We start from the raw sequence: 18,308 nt of genomic DNA on the forward strand, positions 1-18,308 counted from the left end.
GTTGTTTTGTGAGGCGAGTGGGTGAATGTAGTGTCAATTTGGCTATGAAGTTTTTTATGCCAATCTTTGGGGTTGGTGTTTGGCTGTGTTAGGTGTAGATGTCCGGGTGGATTTATGTCGCTTCATTTCCATTGCTTCTTACTCATCATCTATAATAAATGTGGATGGCCGGATGGCTTCACGCGATATGCTGTTCAGGTATTTGAGTATGTGCATACTCAGGTTTTATTAGGTGTGTGGGCGGCGGCGGCGGCGGCGGCGTATACGAGTTTTATGTGCCTTCATGCAGGTCATTGTTGTGACATCCGGGAGAGTTCACAATGTTGTATTGTGGGATGTCAATCTGAAATAATGGATGCTTGTGGGTCCATTCTTTCCAGTTTTGGGTTGTGGATGTCGGATTGGGTCCACGAAACCGGGTGGTGTTCTGTGGTCAGTACACTGTTACTTTTCCGATTTTAGGCTGGTGGGTCCACCATTCCATTGGTGTTATGTGGTGATTACACGGTTACTACTCAGTGTATGTATTGGTCTTCTTAAGTGCCATGTAGGGAATTTTCCACATGCACATGGCTATGTAAGAGGTGTTGTGTGCATGATAGGTGCTTCATGTGGGGAGTACAGTTTTTTTTGCACATAGCCATGTCAGAGGTTAGCGAATTCCAAGGGTAGTTCAATCTCATGCCATGTGCCTTGGCGTTGTACGGGTTTGCCCCAGATTTGTTTTCTACCGGTTGGTTGGGGCGTGTTAACATGTGTTGTTAAGCCATATTCAGTCAGATGCGTTGTAGGACTTTTGGTTATTCTCTTTGTAAGATTACTGTGGAGTGGTTTGCTTGTTTAGTATTAGCCTGGTCCCTCTGTGGTGTTGGGCTTTTGTTGTGCTCTGTTGAACTGGGTTGTGCTCGGTGGTGGCAGTTCCGAGACTCTGGGGTGCAGACCAGAGTGGGAGGATGTTTGTGCGATGGTGGTATAGGTTGGTTAGGAAGTTGTGTTCTCTAATGAACTGCGTGATCTGGGAGTGGCAGTTCTGGGTTCTGAGGTGCAGCTCGGTACGGTGGTAGTGCATTATTTGTTATTTTTGTTCCTTGTAGGTTTCCATCGAGGGGTTTGTGTAGTTTCTGGTGGAATTTTAGGTGGTATTTTGAAACCTAGGAATTACTTCGGCATTTGATCTGGAGTTTGGTCATGGTGGTGGTGCGGGGTTTGTTGATGGTCTGTGTGGGCCTGTGGAGCATTTATGGTAGTGGTCCGGTTGGCCCAGTGAAAGATTTCCTTATGTTGGGTGCTGCAATTACGGACATGGACGGCCGCTGTGTTCTGTAGTTCAGTGCTTGTTTTGTGATGACTTGGGTACAATGCTGGTCATTTTCCCTCGTTCTTTGTTTGTTTCCCAAGGGAGGGAGAAGTGTTATAATCTATGCTTATGAGCATAGGCTCATAACTAGGCTGTGGAATGGTGAGGGTGTCATCATGTGGAATGTGGAGGTTCATCTGTTCTATTATTGACGGTTGGCTTGTCAGTGAGCAAAGGTGTTGATGGGGTGTGGGGCTGTCCCAGTGTTTTCTCCCTTATACTTGTATCCTGTGTTTCCCCTACAATCCTAATGTTTGATGGAAGAGCTGGACCTGGACATTAAAGACCCATTATAACATACCTTGAGTACCAGGAAACCTTCTTTCCTACATGGAGCCATGTAGTTTAATTCAAGAAGCTTAATTGTACATACACACACACACACACACACACACTATGTTACTCTCAATATGTACATTACAGGTTCAGGTAGTCGCAAGTGGACATTATGAGAACAGACCCCCACTGGTCATCCTTGCACTACCAGCTCAGGGCCCAAATGACATTCATAGAACACACATAACATTCACTCAACATTCTCCTGAGCTGTTGATCATGCATACATCAGCATGCACTCCTGGCCAGAGATACAATACAAAACTGACTTACATCACAATATCTCCCATCCATAACCAGTTACACACCACAACACCCGTGAATACAGCAAAAAGCCACTGCCATTTGGAGGTGGTAAACATGCAAGTACGCTTACTAAACAATGAATCCAACTCGCTGACAGTCGAATTTGCACCAAAAATAAATAAATCTGCCCTAAAAAAAAAAAAAAAAAAAAAAAAAAACTCGGCGTGCGCGGCCATAAATCACTTCGGTTTGGGGGGTGAGAAGGGAACCAGGGATAATACTTACCAGCCAATGAGACACATAAAGACTCGCTGTTGCTACAATCAAAATAGCAAAAACAAACCCACCGGCACCTTAACATGCCTGGCGCTCCGAAACACTTTCGAAAAACATAAACGCCTTTTGAACAGATAATACAAAATAAACACCTTCCAGTGTACGGTAAGGAGTGCTCCTTCCTCCATGATTCGCTTCCTAAACAAGTAGAAGTCTTACGTGTCAACGTCATGACGATTAACGGCATTTCATAAATACGTCAAGACCTTTTAAAGGCATTTCATAAAGTGTCGGCAAATTTTTGAAGACACACACGCTGCTATCGGGTCTCATAGGGACTTTAAATGTGTGTTCCAATTGATGATGAAAGCAACATAAGGCCTCCCTTTGCCAAACGCTCCTTTTTCGTTTCCGTTTCCAAGCCAGACCGGGCAGCATTAGGTGAGCGCATGCGATCCAACTTTTTTGTAATTTACGTGCCCTTCCTTTTAGTACCCATCAACTCGGATCGTTCTCGCCCCTTTGTTGTTATATTGGTAAGAGGAGCCCTTTTGCGACCTCTGGAAATGTACGTTGAAGCACGAGGTAGCAGCCGAAGCTGCGATTTGTTGTGTTGTAATTATCACGTTGAAATTAGTACGTGACTTTCTAAAGATCTGTTTTTGAAATTAGTCTGTTTTTGGTATCGTAGACACAGTAGCTGCTCCGGAGCTCGTTTGTTATAGTTCAGGCTCTGGAATGCTCGCAGACGAAGTAACTGTTGTGTAGCTGGTGTGAGTGGCTATATAGCGCCTTGATTCCCCAGGGCTAATGGCTGCCGATCCGGCACTTTCTCTGGGTGTAATGACCCTTCTGTGGATAATAACTGTAGGCACAGTGTCTGTTCTAGGTCTAATGGAATTTAACCCAACATCTGCTCATGAGCAAATCTGGGTTTGTTTATTTGTAGTGCGCGACAGAACCGTAGGTATCAGGGTGCAGAAATTACAAGGATATGCAAAGCTTAGATTACAAAAAGTTACACATGATGAGCAGAAATAGTACATGCACAGAAACGAGTATAAGTTAATAAATACACTGAGGAGCATATATAGGTACAGTAAACAAGTATTCGTCAGTAAATACAATGCAGAGTAAGCAAAAACCGGCAAGCTGTGTGTTAATCTGTGGGTAGACTGTCTGGTTGGTATAGCAGCTAGAGGGACGTGCAGGCCTAATGATCAGTGGCCTTGAGCCAGTTGATGTAGTTAAGTCTGAAGTTCAGGTATGATATTCTCTAATTGAAGGTGGCAAGGAGTTCCAAAGTTGGGCCGCTTAGACAGGGAAACTGCAGCCACCAACCTTCGAAAGCTTAAATCTGGGGATCGTGAAGCATTTGGTGTTAGCTAGTCTTATGGGTCTGCTGGAGTTTCTTCTGCAGAATCTGTCCGTGAGATAACTGAGGGCAGCGTTGTTCTGGGCTTTGTGGGTAAGGGATGCAGTTTTTAGTTGGATTTTGTTGTGGGTTGAGAGCCAGTTGTTTTGATGCCTAATCTCAGATATATGGGTTCTTGTAGCCACACCAAGGGCCACTCTTGGGGCATTATTTTGGAGGAGTTGAATGCTCTGGATAATTGATTTATTGGCACCAATGTAGAGGGCATTACAATAGTCTAGCCTAGAGAGGATGAGGGCTCTGGCCAGGATGGAGAGAAAGGGTTTGCCGGTTCTAATGAGCTTACAAGTGTAGGCAGTGGCTGAGGCCATGGAATTCACTTTGGTGAAGGAGGGAGTGGAGTCAAGGTAGAAGCCAAGGTTGGCAACTTTGATGAGGTTACCATCGATTTATGAAAGACGAGAGAACCTGATCTAGTTTATTGATGTTGGTGGCAGTATCCAGGATGATGAGCTCAGTTTTATCATTCAGGCATAGACCGTGGGTCGCCATCCTTGCCTGGATGAAGTACACTCTGTTCACCAAGGCCAAATCCTTAACGTAATCCCCAGAAAGTGGTTGGAGAACCTGAGCATCATCTGCATAGTTAGTGTAGGTGATACCAAAATGGTCCAGATCATCAAAAAGGGGCTTAGTGAATATGTTGTACAATGTAGGGGAGACACAAGAGCCCTGGGGCACCCCACAAGTAATAGGGATGGGGTCTGCCGCTGCTGCGGGTAAGAAGACCCTCATGGTCCTGTCACTTAAGAAAGACGTGATCCAGACTCTGGCCTCTTTGGAGAACTGGGCAGCTGAGTCTAGGTGGGTGCATAAAACTTTGTGGTCCACGAGGTCAAATGCAGCCGAGAGGTCAAGGAGACGGGCTTTTTTCCCCTTGTCCCTTAACTCATCGACTTCGGTCTTCAGGTCGATAAGGGCAGTCTACGTTCCGTGTTGGGGGCGGAAGCCTGATTGTCGAGCTCCTAAGAGTTAGTGAAGTTCAGATATTTTGGGATTTGAAGGTAGGCAACATTGTCCTGTATTTTTAACAGGCTACTGTAGTTATAGGTCGGTAGCTGGTTGGTATAAGTGCGTCTAGGGTTTGCTTTTTTAATAGTGGGAGCACCCAAGATTGTTTGAGGTTGGTAGGAATGGTGCCGGATGCAAATGAGGCATTGCTAAGTTTGGAGATAAAAGGGGAAAGTTCTCTCGCTGCATCCTTTATAAGCTGGGCTGGGCAGAAGTCACCCTTGCAATTAGATGGCTTAAGTGAGAGAATAACTTTTTCTACCTCAAGAGTGGAGGTTTTAGTGAAATTGAAGCGGGCAGGAGAGGTGTCCGATATCGTTTCCTTAGTGTGAAAGGGGCTGCTAGGGGTCCCTCGCGATATGGAAACAAGGCAATAACCATACACGAAAGGATGCGCCAGACACGAGGTTCAAATTCCCAATGCTAGGGTTTATTGCAAGCAAAAGTAGTCCCAATTGGCCAACTGTGGTCTCACGCCCCGCAACGTGAGTTTCCTAGACCTCGAGGGACGCAAGAGAGCGAATTACGTACATCAGTTACATATATACAAAATGATCAGCTATGTCATGTTTAACACCCCTCTTTATTAACTTTCTTTGAACGCGGGATGATGATGGACATTTCCGACGGGTATGACAATTATGACACTTTTGATGTCTATTCTAGTAACAATGTGCAATGAGAAAGTGCAGAGGCATCTTTTAGTTGTTGAACAGAACACGGTGGTTCTGTTCTTGGCAGCAAGCTGCACACAGGGGAAGAGGCACATTCCAAGCTTGGCTATCTGAGGTACTATTCGTGTCCTGGGAGCCGACACGCTCTAAAGGGTTTTGCGAAGGGGGGGGCGTAAGAAGAGCATAATTCAAGCCTTTAGCTGCTTTATTCTAACATATTCTACCACAGTACGAGACTGGCTGGCAGCTGTGAAATGATTAAATGCCCTGCAGCTCTCCCTCAAGGCTACAGAGAGGGCGCGTGGCCATTCCTTTCTCGGCTACGCATGAGGAGTTTCAAGGAACTCCTCAGTCCCGTGACCTTGCCCTTTCATATTCAGACAATGTTAACAGTTGAGCAGAGTAAGCAGAATTCGCAAGAATTGCAAGCTGCAAAGCAGTTTTAGACAGAAAGCAATGAGCAATGGTTAACAAGCAAAATGGCGATTCTTGCTATGTTTAAAATGGCTGCTTGTTGGTCAAGCATAGCAGTCTGTATTTCTATAATTCGGTGCATAAGACGGTTGGCCTACGGCCATCAAGTTACGTCCGTCATTCAAATGAAGGGTATTCACTTTTCCAGATTGACAAGGGGGGAGGTCAGGAGTCGTATTATTGTGCGGTGATAGTGTTTAGGGATGCTTTTTTCTTGTGGCTATTTTATTTTGGAGGGTGGTTACTTTTTTGGAGAGTGCCTGTTGGATGTCTGAGCACCAGGTTTTGTCTTTGGTGCAAATGTCAGGAGTGGGGTTAGGAGACTCTAATTCCTTTAGGATTGTGAACAATTCCTTCATATTGGAGTATACATTAGAGATACGTTTGTTGTAGGAATTACGTTTTGGCCAGGCAAATTTCCTTTTTGTATTGGGATGAGATTTCAGTCAATTTGATTCTATTGGCTTCTGAAAGGAGTGATCTTCAGGACGTTTCGCAATTCCTTTTTTATTTTTTTTTGTCGTAAATCTTTTAGCTTTGGGGTGAAACACTTGTTCAGGTGGGTTTTGGGCTTACTTGGTCTAAGTTTGACTGGGGGAATAATATCAAGCGAGGTTAGCATGATTTTCATTATACTCATTAACAAGCGTTCCTGGATCTAAATTATCCGCAAGTGAGTTGAGGGTTGGGGAGAATGGCGGGAATAAGTTTGTCCACCATAATATTCTTTTTGTTCCTCATTAGGCAAGGTGAGTCAGTGGGGGCAACTAGGGGAAGTGCTCTAGTAGTCATGAGCGCAAAAGACAGGAGGGAGGGGTCCGTCCAGAGTTGCGGGTAGATGGAGGTGATGTTAGCAGTGCAGTTGTAATCAGCCACCCAGTCCAGGGTTCTCCCTTTTGTTATGAGTAGGTGCGCAGATTTTTTGGGTTAGGCAGAGTTCGGACAGGATGTTGGCAGTGGAAGTGGCATGTTTATCCAGTGGGTCGTTGAAGCCCAGGTTGAAATCGCCTAATAGTAGTAATTCAGAGGAAGTTTTGAGATTGTTGGAGAGGATAGTATAGATGTCCTCCTCAAAAGTCCCCATAGGGCAGGGGGGTCTATAAATTAGATGAATAGTAAGGGTCTGGGAGTTGACTAATGGAAGTTTAGCTGTGAGGACTTCACAAGATAGGATAACTTGGGAAGGAGCTAGTCTCATAGAGAGGCTGGATTTGGAAATGATGGCAATGCCTCCACCTCGCGCCTTATCTCTGTACTGTCTTAGTATTGTGTAGCCGTCAGGGACTGCTAGTGAGCTAGCGAGCGACTGCAGAAGTGGTTAAAACCCGTGCACCCTTTCCTTTTAGTGCCGTTTCCCATCCCTAATTCCTCTGACACCTCGAACCACATGTACTGAAATGAACGTACAGCGTAAAGAAGTGATCTGTAGGGATAAACCATTGCCCCACAATTTTCAAAACGTGTTTGGTGCAACTGATGGGATGCTCGTTTACTTCACTTTCAACAAAAAGGTGGTGAACCGTGCACAAAGGACATTTAAGTGTGCACCATAGTTATGCACATTGTGATCTCTTCCCACCAAATGCACAACTGCGCAAGGCAGAGGGTGGAAAGGGGGCTCTGGGCATTTTCAAGTAAATCACTTTTCAAAAGGGGTGCACTTTTCGAAGCACAGGGGGGAAAAAAAACATTTCCCTGTGCCCATTTGGAACAGGTGCAGGGGGATATAAAATGTATGGGAAGGTCCCTTCTGATCCTCTTGTGCAATGAGTGAATGCTGTGAGTGAATGTTGACTCTGTGTCTGCCTCCCGGTCCCAAGTTTCTGTGAGTGGTCGGCCCTCTTGCCAGCTGTTGTACAAACCCTTGCACCGTTTGAGAATCCTCCCACCCCCCCATAGTCCTCGCCTCCCCCAGAAACTTCAGCCATATATCCTAGCTTTCTGTGGAGGTGCCCTCCCCAAGAGGAACGAGTACTCGCACCAGCCCCAGCAATCTCATTTTCCTCGGGCACCATGCGGCTCGCGAGTACCGCTGTACGTGATGCAGGACAATGTCCCAGCCTGAGAGAAACCTTTGGTGATCCCCCTTGAATCGAATAGGTCACCCACTCCAGTGCCACAAAGTTCCAGTTTTGACTAACGCATGTGTTCTGTGGGCCCAGGTTTTTGTTTCCATTTGTGTGCCTCCACAAGCGTTGCCGCCGCTATCAGGATAACGTATGTCTTTAAGTTTTCAAGGTTAGATCTACCAGAACCCTGCCCATTCCTAGGATGGCCATCTGTATGCTGTCTGGCATCTGACTACCAAAAATAGTATTAATTGCTGCACAAATGATGTCTCAATAAGGCTGTATGACTGGGCATTCCACCAGATATGCTTCCACAATTCCAGTTCCCCACATCCCCTCCTGTAGAGCGCTGAGGCAGTTGGGTAGAATGTCTCTAGTTTTTCTGGGGTGAGATGCCATTGGACCATTATCTTAACCCACATCTCCTGAATCGGGATGGCCTGCGTGAGCGTGGGGTATATCTGCCCATAACTGAGTCCAAAGTTCCCCCTCCAGTGGCTGCCCCACTGCTCCATATAGTGCCATGCCTGGCTCCTTGCCTCTTTGCTATATTCCTATATAACGCTCCTACCAAATGCTTGTCCCCGTATCCATTGTTACGGACCTGTCAAAGGGCGTGAGAGCCCTGTTGGCCGCTGATCTGACAGTTGGGTTCGTAAGCCAGTGCCTCGGATGAGACTAGCAATACCTCTTCCCCAACCCCCATCTAGCCCCAAGTCCTGCTTGCACTGTGCAAAGGATTTAATATTCTGACCCGAGAACATGTCGCATAGCTTGCGGCACCCTGCCACCTCCCACCCATTGAAGGCACCCCTTTCCATACCCGGTGTGAACTGGGGATTCCTAAACGTCAGCGGGGAGGGGTAGGTGGTAAAGTTCACCCTCCGCATCAGCTCATCCCACGAGTCCCCCACTAGAGCCCCTATCCTGCTACGATACATGTTTGCAGGTCTATTCCCCATGGGTTGCCACAACCTCATCCAGTGGCGAACCCACCACTGCTTTGTCCATTCGACACCAGACCTTCCTGCGATTGCCCCTGACCCAATCCCGGATCACTCTGATTTGAGCCTCAAGGAAATGGAGGCAGAAGTTTGGTGCTTACAGCCCTCCCTTTCTTCTGGGAGACATTAGCATCTGCATAGCTACCATGGGTCTCTTGCGGTTCCAAATCAATGACCCCACGACTTTTTGAAGTGTCATGAAGAAACCATGGGGAAACCCCACTGGTAGGGCCGTGAAATAGTACATGTTGGCAACATCGCCATTTTAAGGGCATTTATCCTCCCCATCCAGGATATTGATAAGGGCACCCATTCCGCCAGCAGCTGGTGCGGTTTGTTCGCTAAAGGCGGATAGTTAGCATGGTGAAGAGCACCCAGAGAACTAGTAATCTGGACCCCTAATTATCCGTCAGTTTCTGTCAATCTATAGGGTACTATACCCCGCAATTCCTGAACCTTTTCTCAGGGGGTGGTCACGTTTAATAACTCCAACTTGTGGGTGTTTATTTTTTAACCCTGCCACCTCCCCAAAGTTCCCACGACATACCAGGGAATGAGGTTTCTGTGATCAAGAGGAGCATGTTATCGGCTAACGCTGCGACTCTGCTCTTCACCCCAAAGGGAATCCCCGTAATATCCGGGGAGTCCCTAATGCTGGCCAAGAGGGGCTCCAGGTGGATGGTGTATAAGTGCGGGCAACCCTACTTAGTGCCTCGTGAGACCATGACCCTTTGGGAAAGTTGCTTGTTGATTGCCAGACGCCCCATTGAAAGGAATTTAGAACCGAATCCCATAACCTCCATGGTATGGAAGAGGAATGGCCATTCAACCCGGTCAAATGCCTTCTCGGCATCCAACATTGGTATAAGTGCAGGGGTTCTAGATTTATTTACTTTTTCAATTGAAAGACAGACCCGCGGAATGTTATCTGAGGTCTGACTATGCCTAATAAATCCCGACTGGTCGGGATCAATCAGTTTGGGGAGGAGCTTATCCATTCATGATGCCAGAACCTTGGTGTAGATCTTTGTGTCTAGATTATTAAGGGCAATCGGCCGGTACAAACCGGCTTAACCGGCGTTGGGAGCACCACAACCCTGGCTTCTACCATAGTTGGGGTGATACACCCCCTTACCCCCAAAGAGTTGAAGAGCTGGACTAATTGCAGTATCCGTGCCTCTCTAAAGGTTTTGTAGAAACACGCTGGAAAGCTGTCCGAGGCCTTCCCCGGTGGCAAGGAAACTAGAGCCACCCTTACCTCCTTGGGGGTAATGGCTCCCTCAAGTTCTTCCTGTTTTTGAGTAGTGATCTTGGGGAGAGGGCACCGGGACAGGTATTCCCTTTGGGCTCCCTCTTCAGGGGAATCTGATGTGTACAGGGATGAATAATGCTCAGTGAAGACTGAAATGATGTCAGGTAGACCAGTGCTTTCTTGTCCCCGCCCGCCTTTATTTTAAGGATTGCTTTCAACGCTTCTTTTTTACTAATCAACCTCGCTAACTGGCGATCTGCCTTAGTGGCTTTGACATAATACCTCTGTTGGATGTAGAGCAATGAATTCTGTGCAGCTCTAGTCTGCAAAACGTCTAATTACCCCCTAATCGGACGATATTCCCCTTGCAACGTACTCCCTGTGTTATTTGCCATTTGAGCCATTATTTTGTTTAAGTTTAGCTTGCAATTCTTCCTCAAAGAGACCTAGTTGTTTGTCCCTCTGACACTTCATGATGAGCACCCCCCACAATGGAGCCGTAACGCGTCCCACACCACCTGGTCGCGTACACTTTCTGTTGCATTAAGTGCAAATTCTTTGTCCTCACATAGGACTCCATCCTTGAGGATGTGGCTAGGGGAATTCCACCTCCATAGGCCTGGAACGTTCTACCCCATGTTTAAGCTAATCGTTAAGGGCACATGGTCTGGCAGGGCGATCACTCCTAACTCTATCCCTGTGACCCTACCCAATAGTTTGGAGTCGGTGTGAATTACCATTTGATGGTGCAAAGTGCAGTTTACTCTGCCGTATTGATTGTCTGGCATGTAGTCACTTTGTATCCGGGAGTCTCATGTGTAACCGGGGGTGCTCAGGGGTGTTTCATCGTGTCAATGGTGGTGGTATTTGTCGGCATTGATCCAATTAAGATGGTCTCCCTTTCACTGTACCATTCGGGTATATGTGATTACCTCGGTGGAAGAGGATGTAGTGGAGCTGCTACAGCCCCATTTTTTGCACTTCGCTTATTAATTTAGCGGGGTTTGCGTCTATCAATCGGTATAATTACACATTGAGTCAGATTGAGTGTTTTTCTGTGTTTTTATTTTTAGGTGAGCTTTGTGCCATATTTGTACCTCTGTCAACTCCCCTGAAAACACCGGACCTACTTACCCCTGAAGAATTTCTACAGAATGGAATAAGCATAGAAAGAAACATGTTGGGTTGGGGAATTTGATGCTGTAGTAGGCAGCAGTCTATATCAGTGTTGTGTATTGTTTTGAATACATTGAATATTGATTTGTTGCCTTACGGTGAGGATCTCCTGTTTTCCTTATAGTGAACAGAGATTGTATTTTAGAATACTGTTTTAGAGTTGAGTGTTAATTGCTATAATTGGATGAAATAACAGTGGTGTGAATTTGTCTGTTTGTGTATGATGAGGTTTGTCTAAAGTGTGTTTTCTGGGAGAGGATGTGAATAGTGTGATGAACAAGACAGATTTATTGTGTCTTGGATGTTTTAGAGGTGCTTCTATGTCGGCACCATGGATTATTTTTAGATATATGTGATTAATTCATTGTGATGTCTTTTTCTACAATTTAATAAAGTGAATATTTTAATGTGTCCAGTGAAGTAAATTGAATTGTTTTACTTGACCCCTTGTTATGTGGACACTGTGTAATCCTGTGGTTTGTCCGAGAGACAATGATTGTATAAATGTGTGTACTTCTTTAGAGCTCATCACACAGAGACCCATTCCATGGTCTTTTATGTTTATAGAAATATAACGGTGCTCACCAGGTTAGACCATAGAGCAGAGTTAGACCAGGTATCCCCTGTCACTCTAGTTTTCCTACCCTATAGTGACCACGAAATCCAGGAGTGATCTATCCTTGAGAATGATCTATGAATGCGGGAATACAATGTGTAGCCCCCCCCCCCAGTTCCCTCCAACCATCTACCAACGCCAATTGGGCCATGAGTTCTTTCAAGCAGGCAGATGGCGCCACCTGGTTGTGGAACACCTTTGCGCTCTTGTCTTCTCTTGGGTCCCACGCCAGATTAAAGTTGCCTACCAATATTATCTTCCCTTTTGGCAAACATCTCCATCAGTGTCTCCCAAAAGAACCCATCTTGCCCGTATTGGCGGCATAGATTGTTGCCACTGTATGTCCCCCTTTCCCATTGGAAAGGGGCTGCCAGATCCCTACTGTGTCCCCTAAGACCTGGAAGGCTCGGATGTCCTGAATAGCATTGAAACCTCCGCCCCCTCGTCCCACCCCATGCCCATCTTCCTTTGGGCATTGGAGTGGAACAGATGGTTGTACCCCTTGATTTTTCACCATATGCCTGTCTCGCTTCCCAAAGTGCGTCTCTTGGAGGGCTAAAATACCCGACCTCCCCCACCCCAACAACTGCTTCACCTTTCTTCTCCTAACCAGGGAATTAAGCCCCCTGACATTTAGGGAGGTCACCTGAAGTACTTCCCTCTTTCCCATTGTCTTACCGTGCAGGCCGCACTGAGTGGCTGCCGTTGGGATCTCCCCCCAGTCCGCCTCGCCCTTCACGCCCCCCCTCTGGGTGGGCTCAACCAGCCTCTACCTCCCCCTGACAATCATCTCTGGAATTGAGCCTTTGTAACAACCCAGAGTAAAACTGTGCGGGTCCCCCTAGATCCATGTAGATAAACCAAGACATGTACCTTCCCCTAACTACCTCCCTCAGGTGGGCTATAACATTCCTTCCTGTAACCCCCCCTTTTCCCACAGCGTGGCGCTCCTGTGTCGATGGGCGTGTGGGCACCTTCCACTCCTACCCCCTTGTCACGTTTATTTTAGCCCCTTGTTGAAAACTTCGTCCACTCCCACATTTACCTCTTGAGCCGTTCTCTCGACGGTCTTTGTTCTTGCCTTGGTGACCCTTCGTTCTCAGTCTTCATTACCCACATACCTTCCTCACAGGTGGTGACCCGATGTTTCCCTTCCCATTCGTACAGTAGTCCTAAGGGAAAGGTACATTTTTAGTGTATGTCTGCTCGCATAACGGTGCGCACCACTGGGCCCATCATCCTACGCTTCACCAAGGTGGTCTGGGCTAGGTCCTAGAATAGCTGATGTTCCGAGCCACTGTAGCTGATTGATCTGGCTCTCCTGGCAGCTGCCAGCACCTTCTCCTTCTGCCCATACTCGTGTAAGGCCACCACTAGATCTCTGGGTCTTGCCCCTGGGTCTCCATCCTTTGGCCCCATTGTGTATACTGTCTAGCTCTATCCCCAACCAGTCTTCCACCTCCAGCAGGTCTGTGAACACTTGCTGCGCCAATGTGCATAGTTCCTTGTCCGCCACTGCCTCAGCGAGACCCTTATCAAGTTAGGTCTTCGCTCTGGGTCTCGAGGTTCTCGAGGTTCTGCGTGGCCCTGGCTAATTGGCTAATTGCTCTACCAGGTCGTCGATCTTACTTGTGTCCTCTGCAACCTCTTGTATGGTGCTCCCCGCTCCTCGGTCCGCTCCTCGTTTCGTTATGTCCCCTTTCACCTCTTGCAACAATTGGAACAGTTTGCTCTCATCGTGCTCAACTGCAATTGAATGGTGTTTTCTATCTTGTCCCCCAAAATCCTGAAAGCATTGGCGAAGGACACCACTTAATCTTTTGCGGGGACTGCCAGTGCCCCAAATCCTCTTGTCCCTGATCTCCCCCAGCCGGTACCTGGCTGTCTCTGCAGATTGCCCTCCTGTGGTTTTGTCACCAATTTTTGGTCTACTTTCATGTCCTTCACCTTGTTTTGGACATAGTACGTAGGCAGGTCTGATGTAGGAACCTCTTCCCTCCGCTGCTTTGTGGGTCCACCCTTGACTCTGCGGGGGGTTTGAAACTCCCCTGTAACTGTGCGCAGGTGAGCCACTGTTTGTCGTCCTCCTTGGGTTTCAAAAGACCCTCCTCCTGGCCTTGATGCCAGGATCACTCTGCCCTGAACCCGACCAAATGGCCTCTCCCTTATTTCATTATTTTATTTTTTTATTTTTTTTTGGTTTACAAAAACTTTACACATTTTATATCACTGCTTTACAACAGCCAAATACAGTTAACACCATCATGATGCATATCTTGCTGTAGCAGATCCCTTGAATAAATAAGATGGTTTAAAATTACAACTTTGTGCAGAAAATTCAAATGTATAAATCAGCAGAGGAGTTTTCCCAAGCTTCATGGCATACATTATACTTCTTTCTCATCCTATTACCATCGAGGCCAATGTAAGCTCCGCTCTAAGTTAACAGTAAACCTTTTCTGAGTTGAGCGAGATTCCAACTTCTTCGTAGTTGGGTGTATACATCTGACATCCTAGCTGTTTATGCACCGATTGACTATCATTAGGTCAAGCAGGAAGCACAATATGCCTTAAAACACATGGGAGCATTGTGAAGTGGTGCAAGTACACAATAAAACAGTTGATCAAAGTATGCATGGATTATAGATTTGTGCAAATAACGCATTGGGCCATTTGTGCAAGATATGCAATGTGCAAAAACAACGAAGTGCAACATCTTCAGTACATATAATCCCCAATTTGGAACTACGAGTGAAAGTTCATCAGTGTGCAAGATCGTCCAAATATAATTTGCTCAATATAATGACTTTTGCGAGCCTTAAAATGCATCGGTTTGGCTCCTTTTGTCAAGGAGTTGGGCGGTGTTTGACATGTTTTACTGCTCGTTCTTCATTTGGTAGCACTAGAAAGTGTTGGATTTGCTTACTTTAGAAACTATTTGTTTATTTAAAAAAAATTTTTTTTGTGGTATATCCATTTTTTGATAGTGACCAGACCTTACTCTCATGCAGCGTCAATACTGAAATGCGATGCTAGTAAGCATCAGTGCATTATCCTGTATCAACATGGAGCTGTTCGATGGTGAATTATCGCATCCACTGTTATTAGCGCATGGGTTCCATAGAGATCGTCCTTAGCCTCTAGTCTCTGATTTTATTTCACCTACCAAAATAAAGGATTTTAGATGGATCTGGGGCTTTTGTCAAGATGGTAGACTTGTTGCTCAGAGTAAGATAATGATATGTATCAGGCTGAGACCGCCTAGGCCTACACTGGGCCAGGGAGATGGATCAGCACATAACCTGCATGTTTGGGTTATAGTAAAGGTCTTATTCCCGTATCAAGACCATCTCAATGAGGCATTTTCCCAACTCCATAAAGGTGCAGGGTGCATTTTGTTTGCAAAATGGAATCATCCACTCCAGACAGCAGCATCCTCCCTGAAGATGGCTCTAGTAGTGTGCAGCTATCATTCCTGATTGCATTTGCGATGCCTTGATTTCTTTCGTTCAGGGCTTCCTCAATCTCACATACAAGTCGTACTGTGGCCAATATAGTCGCTGCAACCCCACATACACCGGGCCCAAATAGCATAACAATCATGATTTCGGCCTGACCCCATATATGCACCCAGATGAGACTTCCTTTTGGCTTCAAAGTGCAGGCAAAACAAAAAAAGATGCTGTAATGTTTCCATTTCGTTTTCGTTGATATAAAAACGGCATTTGAGGCCGAAGTCGAATGTTTCGTGCCCATACCATTTTCAAATTCGATATCCCGAGTGAACTAAGTTGAGACGGAATCTCATAAGTCGCACGCGCTTTGTTGTCCAGAAAGCTCAACGAGGTTTTTACGCATGTCTAAAGCTGGTATAGTTGGTGAAGGAAGAATACCCTTCAATCTTATCTGAGTTCCGAGCCCAGGAATTGAGATGGAATCTTTTTTTTTTTTTTTTTGCAAGTCCTGGGCACTCAATGATGTCTTGTTTGTTCAAGTTCAGGAGCATCAGAACATTTTTCATACGTTTGTGAAAGTTCGTTATGGATACTGGACAGTCTTCGATCAGCATGATTACCAGATCCTGATATAGCGAATTGGGCGGGGTTGAAAGCATCTTCATAAAATTGCTGAACATCCGCCGTTCAAATCTGTCAGCTAGAGGGTATAAACCCAATTCATGAATTAGAATCGGATTTGGTAGATACCCTGGTAGCCTCAAAACTGCTTTCCACAATTTGCCTTGGATTACGTTCAGAATTGTACCCAAATTCAATAAACCTAGGTCCAAGCCATACAGAAGTGTTGGTTCATCCTTCAGCTGATAGAAATCTATCAAAGGCAACAGTGAGAACTTAGTGACGCTGGAGTATCAACTTCATCTTTGCTATTAGTTGGAACAGCTTTAAGATTTAGTGAAGTTTGCCAGTTGTTACGCGAGACTATTCGAAAGTTGATAACCATCAAGTGAGATGAGATATTTGGGATACCTCCTTTAGCGTCAACATACCACCTAAATCTCGGCCGTTTCTTCTTAGCCGTAAAGATTAAGATGCTTGATTTTGCTGAATTAATGGTCAAGTTGTTGAGTAGGCAATAATGGTGGAAGTAATTGAGTTTATTTTGTAGTCTGAAGGGAGTTTTGTCAAAGAGGATTACATCATCTGCGTAAGCTAACCAATTTAGACGTAGGTGTCCCAACTTCAGGAAAAATATCAAGTGCTTGCCAAATGGTGTCAATATCTGCAAGGTACAGATTGAAGAGTACTGCTGCAAGATTGTAGCCTTACCTTACAACAATTTGAGTAGTGATGTAATCTGAGAGTAGGCCTGCAGCGTTGATGCATACCCTGTAAGATGTCTTTGTGTGGAGAAGTGCGATCAGTGCTACAATATGCGATGGAATTCCATGTTGCTAGCATTTTTTTTGCTAGACTATTGCGTAAAACGCTGTCTAATGCTGATGAGAGGTCCATTGAGGCCATATAAATGGGCCCACTGGAAGCATTTCACGATGTGATCAGTAAGTGGGCAAGAATGGTCGCATTCAAGGGAGTGCCCATTTTTTTTTACGGAAGCCCACTTATACTTTCGACAAGACCGGAGAAGCGATCATAAAGGCTTCTAGGTCATTTAGTACTAGACGTGAAAAGACTTTTCCCACAACATCGATTAGGACAATAGGCCGAAAGTTGCCAGGGTTGTCTAATGGTCCCGATTTATGGATGGGGAATAATTGTTGCAGTCAACCACGAGGGCGGGATTGTGCATGTCCGGAATACTAAATGAAACCGGATGAGAAGATGTTTTGCCCAGAAACAAGGGTCGTCTTTGACGCACGGAGGAATTCCATCTGGGCACGCCGCTTTAGAGGGTGAAAGTTTGGAGATTGCCCATATTACATCCTTCAGTGTCCAGGAGCATGTAGTTGCCATGGTCCTAGTGGTGGCCTCAGATTCCTGTGTTGCATACTCTGGCGGCAAGGAGTACTTAACCGTAAAATAGTTTTGCCAGGTAATTCCAGCTATACCTGCAACCATGCAAGTCACTTGCTTGCTGAAGGGATTTCTGAGAGTTGCCTATATTTCCCTAGCATTACGTTTACATAGTAGCTCAATTTTTTTGGTTGTCCAACATATAACGCGCATGACGTATTTCTTTTATTTTAGTTCTATACTTTTCCAGGATGCCACTTTTAGTATGTATGTAGTAACAGTTGGTGATGTTCATCGCGCTACTCTTAAATCACGATTATTTTGCGCGTTTCAGAATTGCTATTTCAGTCAGATATTTGGAGGATCGAAGAGGTGTCCGATGATCCATGGATTGCTTAGATAGGGTTTCAAGGTGTTCTAATTCCTATTCATGACTCTTTGTAGATGGTAATGATGCCGGATTGGCATTGTTGGTCAGAATGTCCCTATTAACTAAGACTTAGTTTCCTGCAGGTACTTGCATTCCAGTGAACCATGAGGGCAAAATCATCACTCTCCACAAGGGCAGTATGAGCCAAGGTTTCGAAGATTTGACAATTGGTATGGAGAACAGTGCGCAATATATTGTGGTCACCAAGGCCTACATGTAAAATCATTGCGGCAGCAAGGAGGCCTGACGACTCACTTGATGCCAGAAGGTAGTCTATCAAGGAGGAGGAAGTAACACGTTGCCAGGAGTTTAAGTTGCTTGATGCCACAAAACTCAGTGGATGGATATTCCATGCTTCAAAGAATTCTAACCAAAGGCGACACCTAATCTTCACCTGCTTTTCATAAGGCATTGTGGCGGAGCAGGCAGTTTTAAATCAGAATTTCATACGTTTGGTACTGGAGCATGGCTTTTGTCAGTGCCTTAATTAAAGGTTGGAGGGCCATTTCAAATGATGTTG

The 18,308-nt window shown here is 45.7% G+C and overlaps 1 protein-coding gene across 5 annotated transcripts in view; it reads left to right on the top strand.

Annotated features, from left to right (window-relative positions):
* The first annotated feature begins 2,493 nt into the window (after positions 1 to 2,493).
* PUM3 (pumilio RNA binding family member 3) overlaps positions 2,494 to 18,308 on the top strand; it is a 965,563-nt gene continuing 949,748 nt past the window's right edge. For 2 of the 5 annotated variants that reach the window (XM_069625740.1, XM_069625738.1), the window contains exon 1: positions 2,650 to 2,751. In XM_069625740.1, the coding sequence (XP_069481841.1) occupies positions 2,665 to 2,751 (87 nt within the window). In that variant the 5' untranslated portion in view covers positions 2,650 to 2,664. Of the gene's footprint in view, positions 2,752 to 18,308 lie in introns of all 5 variants that reach the window. The other 3 variants (XM_069625739.1, XM_069625741.1, XM_069625737.1) reach the window with 3 other exon arrangements.

Source organism: Ambystoma mexicanum, chromosome 6p (assembly GCF_040938575.1).
Source record: "Ambystoma mexicanum isolate Mex_15411 chromosome 6p, UKY_AmexF1_1, whole genome shotgun sequence".
NCBI lineage: Eukaryota > Metazoa > Chordata > Amphibia > Caudata > Ambystomatidae > Ambystoma > Ambystoma mexicanum.